At 40.7% G+C, this 8,134-nt stretch overlaps 1 protein-coding gene across 2 annotated transcripts in view; it reads right to left on the reverse strand.

Moving 5' to 3' along the window:
• CMTM7 (CKLF like MARVEL transmembrane domain containing 7) overlaps positions 1–8,031 on the reverse strand; it is a 20,228-nt gene extending 12,197 nt beyond the window's left edge. The window contains exons 1-4 of one of the 2 annotated variants that reach the window (XM_042815261.1): positions 7,627–8,022; positions 4,422–4,520; positions 3,382–3,463; positions 268–3,034 (exon numbers count right to left, since the gene is read on the reverse strand). In XM_042815261.1, the coding sequence (XP_042671195.1) occupies positions 3,021–3,034; positions 3,382–3,463; positions 4,422–4,520; positions 7,627–7,716 (285 nt within the window). In that variant the 5' untranslated portion in view covers positions 7,717–8,022 and the 3' untranslated portion in view covers positions 268–3,020. Of the gene's footprint in view, positions 1–267; positions 3,035–3,381; positions 3,464–4,421; positions 4,521–7,626 lie in introns of those variants that run through there. The other variant, XM_042815260.1, reaches the window with a different exon arrangement.
• Between the last annotated feature and the right edge of the window lie 103 nt (positions 8,032–8,134).

Here is an 8,134-nt window from a genome sequence, read left to right on the forward strand (position 1 = left end):
CCTGTGTTGATTCAAAGGAACAACAACACTCTTTTTGGGACTGAAGAGGATGGACATTTCTGTGGGGGACAATCAAGAGATGGTACATCTACACACCAGGAAAGGTGAATAGTTTTTTTCTGGGGCTCATAACATCTTTCATCCTCCTGAATGCTTCCTGATGTTGCCCAGGCAGAAAATCACTGCACTGGTAAAGGCAAAAAAAAAAAAAAAAAAAAAGAGGAGCAAGAAAACAACCCAATTATCAAAGCCATGACATCATCCAAATAGCGAACATACACAGTTTATTTTTAAAACAGCTGGAATCTCATATTTGACAAAGTCAAAGACAGATGGAGCTTTCAGAACGAGGCTGACACTGAAGGAAAGTTAAAATGCTTTTGTTGGCATAGGTACAGTAGCGAGGTGCCAAAGTGTCTGTCAGACAGAGCTGTCATTCAAAGTTCTGCTAGTAGGTTTTGATATCACCAAAAGCTGTGCATTTTCTGGTAGACATGTTTCACAAGAATCTGGGAGAAGTGAGGAAGTTATATCAGCAAATGTCAGCTTTCCAGCCTAAAAGCATCCTGCTTTAAGAGCTTCTGGTAGGTCTATGAACCCAGCAGTGTCTCAACAACAAAAGCTACAGGCATATCTTATGCCTGTTGATGGGTACATAACCTAGAAGGGAACTTTGTCTCTTGATCCAGTGTAAACAAGTGCAACAAAACAGATTCTTTGGGTGATCAGACTGTGTCATCCAGAAATCCTTTGGTGGTTGGACTGCAAGAAATTCCCTGTAAAGGTTCCCTCCCCCCCACCCCCAAATAGTAGCAAGGGACAGAGTCAAGAGGTAGACTGAAGAAAAAAAAAAGATAGAGATGAGTATGCAGTGCACAGAGAGGGGCAAGGTTCCAGCAGAGCGTTGAAACAGCCTGTTCTTCACCACAAGCTCAGCCCCAAGCCCAGCCTAAGCAGATGCATCTCCCCATTGCCACCACAGCTCTGTGCACTCAGCTGCATTCATGCTGAGTGCAACTGAACACTCGTTTTCCTTTGGATTGCCAAGATGGGCAAAAGCCTGTGGAAGGTGCCCAATACCTATCCGAGCAGCATTCTCCAGAGGCAACGGTGCTACTGTCAGAAACAGCACTTTCCTGTTCTCCCATTGGAAAGAAGAGATTGTTTCCTTAAATACCTACCATGTCAATCCAAACTGAAGTCAGGGTGCTGATTTCCAAAAACTGTGGCTAAGTCAGTCTTGGCAGGGGAACCAGTGAACAACCACCCTTAGTGCCAAATAAAAATCAAGCCACATACATGTATATCATAATCTTCTGCAGTCTTTTCAATCACAGTAAGATTTATTTGAATAACCATCTGTATTCATGTTGAAGCAGTTTGTCTTGGAGTGAACACAGGTTTCTTGATCCACAAGAAGTAGACTTCTATGCATTCAAACTGTTTCCTGTTCTGTGTTGTTTTAAGTCACTCAGGGAAAGAAAGCAATAAGAATCACAGAAACCATGCACCACAAGAAGTGAGATTCCTGCCTTTCCTGGTTGTCTGCTCAGTTCTTTTCACTTTACCAAGATTCTTAGAACTTTAGAAGTTGGCCCATTTCTCTTGTCCAAGAGTGAAAAAGAAATAAAATAAAATAAAAAATCACTGCAGAGACCCATACATAACAATTGGCAATGTATGTTGATGTGCTATGGGGCACAAAAACATTTCTCGAAAGCCAATCATTAAATTAATTAGCAGCATTTTTGCAGAATTTAGGACAGGTAGAAAAATGAAGAGCAGGCCAGAAAATGCTTCTTTCCTCCAGTCTGGGTCAGGTAAAATATATAAATCCTGATTTTTTATTTTATTTTATTTTGCCGAAATGCGCTCCACTGTCCTGCAATTGTCCTCACAGAAAAGACCAGCTCACAAATGCAAGTTCTGCTTCACAACAAGACATGAAAGGGAAGAGCACCAAGGAAGAAAACTTGAGCTTCACTTTTTTCCAGCTTCCAGCTCACCAGAAATGGACTGCAAAAGGTCAGAAAGATAGATGCCAAGAAAATAGCAGCGTTGTCTCCATCTTAAATTTACAAACAGCTTCATAACAACATCAGGTTGGAAAAAACTCTGTCCAGGCTCTGAAAACATGGATTCCAGCATAGTCAGAAGGAACAAGAAGCCACGTGTGAGAGAGAGAAAGAAGCACGCTGCACTATTTGCAATGGGCTTTCCATAAAAACCATTAGATTCCAAAGAGAATAACATCAAGGAAATGCACAGAAAATGTCCATTCCACCAACAACTATTTACGAAAAGGAAAGAAAAAGATCCCGCAAACCATTAAAGCTTATTCTTGAGTATGTATTTCCTGTATTTGGCTGAGAGAATTTTTTAATAATAATTTTTGATGGATCTGATTTCATCGTATACTGCCAGGGCTAGAAGGGAGTATTTGCAATGATTTACACAAGTTGCAGTTCGTAATTTTTGGTAGGGCTGAGCTGCTTTTGGAAACATTCTATGGTTCTGTACTTGGGTCAGCTTATCCATTCACAAATCAGTTTGTAACAGTTCCTTCATTGAAAAACCAGCCTTGGAAGTTAAGAATCAGGCAGAAATTTGCAGTATTTCCCTTCTGTAAACAGATGGAGGAAATCAGAAGCACTTTTTTCCGTCCCTTTGAAAAGAGAACCAAGCAACTCTCCGAATGAGTTTTAAAGGCACTTACTGCAAATAGCTGGAAATGACTGCAGCCCAGCTTGAGAAACAGAAGCAGCATTTCTCTGTAAAGCTCAGAAAAAATATGGTTCTCCATTATGTGCTTCTTCTGGGGGGGGAAGTAAACTTCTTTGGATGAGGGCAACAAAAAAACTTTGGTTCATAACATTATTTTGCATAAAACTTCAAGTAGATCTTCAAAAGCCACTGACTGTCCAGACTAATAACAAAATACCCGTGCTCTCTCCTCAGTGATGGACGGTCCTCCGTAGTATAGTATTTTGTAAGGCAGAAATCTTGCTGAGATGGAGGAGTCATACAGCTGCATCTTAGAAAAGGGAGACAGTGTCACTTGCACCACCACAAACAAATTGAATTTACTTGATTAAAGAACGCACAGGAAACCTTGTTTTGGTGGGAGGGCAGGGGGGTGTGGAAGATGAGACAGCACCGATACTTGCTAGAGGCAGTTATTTTGCTCCACTAGTTAGCTCTGAAAAGTTGTCAGTAGCTGTGACACATACGTTGACCAAAGTGTAGAATTACTGCTTTGTGAGTAATTTTGAGTAACAAGGAATAGGCTGTTAATAAATCCTCCCAGGCAGATACTGCCATGGGAAAATATAAATATTCATTTCGAGAAGCATTTTGGCAGGCACTAAGCACGATACTTACTCGTTGACTGCGTGATGCAAGAAACCTTGTAGGATGACCATATGCTTAAAACACAAAGGACTGTAGCTAGGAATCCAAACGTCTGAATGAAAAAACAGACAAACCACAAATACTTACCATTAGATGACACATAATCCATGAATGTATGGACTCCTGTATATTCAACTATGTATTTTATGATGTTAACAGGCCAAAAATGAAGTGATATTTTACTGCCATTCTGCCAATGTGCTAAAAAAAAAATAGTTACCATAGTGTAATAGCAGCTTACGCCTTGTCAAACCAATGACTGAAAATCTTATAGAGTAGGGAGAAAAAGCTGGACACCTACACAGTGTCCCACCTGCTAGACTTCTCATCAGGACACTGCATTAAAGAAAAGACTTATTCTGACACCTCTGATTTTTGCTCTTTTGGCAAACCCCATTCAGACCAGTCTTTATTTGTCATCTGCCAGATAAATAAGTGTCTCCTTCTCCATCTGCATCTACAAATAATCATTGGGACCAAGCTTGTGAAAGCAACCCTTTATCCTAGTTGCATTGCATTTTAAGTTCTGTTGTCCACATTCAAAACTCGTGTCTCTGAACAACACTTCAGCCAGAGACAGAATACATCATCCAATACATAGTCCCAGGATGACAAAGGGTTTTAGCTCAGGAGAAATAATCTCTGTTTCGGGTGCAGAACACGGCAAATGCAGAAGACTAGGGTGAAATGCTAACTTGCAGTTGTTACAACAGCCATTTGTCAAACCTAAATTGTCTTAATTCTTCCCCAAAACACATTTGTCTTTATGTGTTAAAGCTAAAGCTTTTTGTTTCAACACATATTCATTTTAGTGGTGAGACTGGAGTCTCACGAAACCTTTTTGTTGGTGTTATGTTAAGGAACAATCACTGAAATGAGATAGAAGACAGTACACCAACCAAGAAACAAGCAAGACAAGTCTGTAAGAAATCAAAGTGACAAGCAATGGATTTCTAGCACTCAACTTACATTGCAAAAAAAAGCATCAAGACTAATAAACAAGTCCTTACCGCTCCAGCCACTAGTCCAGTCAAATTGTAACTCTTCGATGCTGCTACAATTGATGCAATGAGAAGCAGAATTGTACCAATTAAATAATGGAGAAATTCCTGTAAAGACAAGCATAGATTGCTTCAGAAGGAAAACTTACCAGAAAAGCATTTCAGTAACCATCAGAATCAGAACAAATTGGCAGTGGTTACTCAAAGTTAAAAAAATAAAGAAAAACATAAAAAACAACTGACAGGTTTCTGTTTGAAAGGGAAAGACCAATCTGCAGCTCTACTAAATGTCACTGGAATAAAATCTACTTAGTGGGTATGGACTCCATCTTTTTCATTCAGTATGGTACAATATGGGGGGAAAAACACGTATCTTTATTGTACCAAGAATGCAATTTACTCAAAGACACCATTCTGAGGAAAGGAAGAAGCCTTGGGGGCACATTTCTCTAGCCTACATACATGAAATAGCAATGAGTAGCAGAGGAAATGCAAGTGCTTCTATTTCTAATCAGAAAATAAGCTGGATTTACTAACAACTTTCTTACATCAACCAAGCCTAGAAACAGGAGAGAAAACACAAAAAGCACAACTATGCAGACATTCATAAGCAACATCAGGTTCCAGAAAAGCTGCCCAAGTCTTGCAAGCTGCAGCTTACTAATGTAGTAAATCAAACGTGATGCAACATTTTTTTTTTTTCTGAGGGCACTGAGGCACTACATTCCAGATTTTCTCTGGTGTGACAAATATCACCCTAGGAGTCAGTTTTGCCTCACAGTGCCCAGAGTCATCTGTGGATTTGTGTTTTGAATCCTCACGAGGGTTACATCAATCAGTACAGGTCTTCAGAACATTGTGTGGTGGGGTGTCCTGGTGGGATATGTGCCTACTGATTTTGTACTGCACTACCAGCATGAGCCAGGCAAACACCACGTGTAAGGGAGACAGGAGATTCCTTCTCAAACCAAAACAGAGAATATATAGACCCAAAAGGAAATTGTTCAAGGAAATTCCAGAGGAGAAACAGTCTGTCAAACCATACCAAAGTTTCCCTCTGCTCAGATTTTTAAACAACTGAAGAGGATCCTTCCCTAAAGCAGGTTCTCAGACTACAAATTACTTTCCCCTTGTAACCTCGTTTCAGGTGATCAAGATCATAACCCCTGTTTTTGCTAGAATAAAGCATTTCTATTACAAGTCTCCTCTGGTTAGTCCACATCGCAGCAGGCAAATTAGGTATGCTGTTTCTTTCTTAGAGACATCTATTACAGCAATGTAATAGATTACAGCAAAAAAAAAAGCCTACTACTTTCACGGAACCCAAGGGATGGAGACAAGCTGTAAGTGAATTATCAAAGGCCATGTCATGTAGAGAATGAACCCCTGGCAGGACCAGGACAGTGCAATTCTGCAAAAATGCTTTTGCAGCTTTAAAAGTTGTCGTTACAGAACAACCTCCTCAACCACCACAGCTTTACTGATTGTAAGGCACACCTCTGATTGCAATGCAGGGATCTTGCCAGGAAACTCAGCCAAACACTAATCCTAGTTTCCCAAAGTCTCTTACAGGCTTTTCAATTCTGTTCCAAAGATACTAAAATATTTGACCAAAAAGGAGGTGGTTGTAAAACCAGGGAATCACAGAATATCTCAAGTCCAACCCCTGGCTCCTCACAGCACCACCCAAAACCCAAACCCAATGTCTGAGAGCACTGTCCAAACGCTCCCTGAACGCCGGCACTCAGCGCCGTGCCCACAGCCCTTGGCAGGCTGCTCCATGCCCACCGCCCTCTGGCACAGACCCTCTCCCTAACTCCCAACCTGACTCCCCTGACACAGCTCCGTTCTCTTGTGTCTGTCACACAGAGCAGAGCTCAGCGCTGCCCCTCCGCTCCCTGTGAGCAGCTGCAGCCACCACCAGGCCTCCCCTTAGCTCCTGTGCTCTGTGCCAAGCAAACTCACACACCTTGCCCTCCAGAGCCTTCTCCATCTTTATAGCCTCCTCTGAACATAAACAGAATGTATAAGCATCCCATTTCGTTAAAGCTATCTGAAACTAAATAGACACAAACTGAAGTGCCTTAAGTTCACCACTGCACTGTGGAACATTTTGAAATGAACAAACAGATAAGAAAAACAAAAGGAAGTGAATGAAAAGGTCAAAGTGGCAGAGTTACAACAATTCACACATTAAATATTGCTTTACAAAACTCATTCCTTCTTCCATGCAAACATATTATCTCTAAATAAGGACAGAAGTACTTTCTAGAAACAAATACTAGAGGTACATATTTTAAAAAGTGTTGCAAGTCTCCATTAAAAAGAATTTACTTTTTTTCTTTGCTTAGAAGTAAAATAAACTGCTACCTCACCTCTGTAAACTATTTACATAGCTTCCTTTAAAAGCCATTCAAATACTTCCTGAAATTCAAAACTTCCTCTACATCTTTCTGTTTGGCTTTTCTCACCCTTTTAGCTCTTTCTCTGTGGGATTAACAGGTCACTATGCATCCAAGAGAGATGTAGTCAGAGGTTACTAAAATCTGTGATCCCACACCAGGCCAGATGACTTTTCTGTTGGCTGATCTAATCAAAGCTGTTGCGGAAGTTTAGGTCTCTCATTTTCAGTGGTGCTTGTTAGTTCTCTGCTAGGATATAAGAGATGGATGTACAGGGGAAATGGTGGAATGAGGTAGGATATCCTGCAGGAAGTTCCTAGTGAAGGCCAGGCTATGAGCAGTCAGGCTGAGGATTCTATTTCTCGCTATTGTTTAAGTTACCTATAACCATACCAAAAAGAGTCACATTTGACTTAAATAGCACATGTAAACTTTATTTTGGGACAGGATGTATTACATAAATTCTAATGTAGTGTATTGGTACTCTAGCAAACCTGTAGCTACTATAAATGGCCAGAGTTAGGGTCCATCTGCTGACACCTTTTTCCAGTTGTCTCAGAATAACCCTATTGCCTTCACTGGAGCAAATCTGGATTTATATCTGTGTGAAGGAGAGAAGGATCTGATTCAAGTCAGCTTAAAGACTTAGAATTACAGTATCTTTTGAACTGAACACTAGTAACAAAAGCAGCAAAGGGATTTGTACACGAAAGAGAGCCTTTCAACACGTGACAGCACAAGAAAATGAACCAAGTAATCCAGACATCAACCCACAAGAGAAGCAAAAAATGCAGGCCATCTGACAGACTTACCGCAAGTGGCCAGCTAACACAAGTGAGCGTCCTGTAGATTCTGAAAATGTGGATTATGTAGAAGAACAAAATCATAACCAAGTCGCACATTGTAACAATCTGAAAGTAGCTGTATGCACTGTAATCTGTCCACTGAGAATTATTTACACTGATGAATCCAACCAGCAGTGAGATCTGAAAGACAAAAGACACATTAGAGGTTTTTAGAGCATCTACGAAGATGACTTCAAACACAACAATATGTCATTTAGAAACAGAAGGCAATCATCCAGAGTAAACTGGATGGTCCCAACAAAATGGAGGACAAAGTAACAGGCACAAAAATGTTGAAAGCTGAGAAAGAGCCAACTGCTAAAAAGAAAGCAACAGTCCCAGACAGCCTGCGGGATCCAAACTGAAGAAGTCTGTATTACAAAACAAGAGGTCTCAAATAGAGAACAGGTGCTGAATGCCTGGGGTTGCAGCAGCAACTGGAGGACATAAAACCTATGGAATTTCAAAAGGACAC

The sequence above is a fragment of the Centrocercus urophasianus genome, unplaced genomic scaffold (genome assembly GCF_019232065.1).
Source record: "Centrocercus urophasianus isolate 14NV4802_14NV808 unplaced genomic scaffold, USGS_Curo_1.0 seq_1455, whole genome shotgun sequence".
Classification (NCBI taxonomy): Eukaryota; Metazoa; Chordata; class Aves; order Galliformes; family Phasianidae; genus Centrocercus; species Centrocercus urophasianus.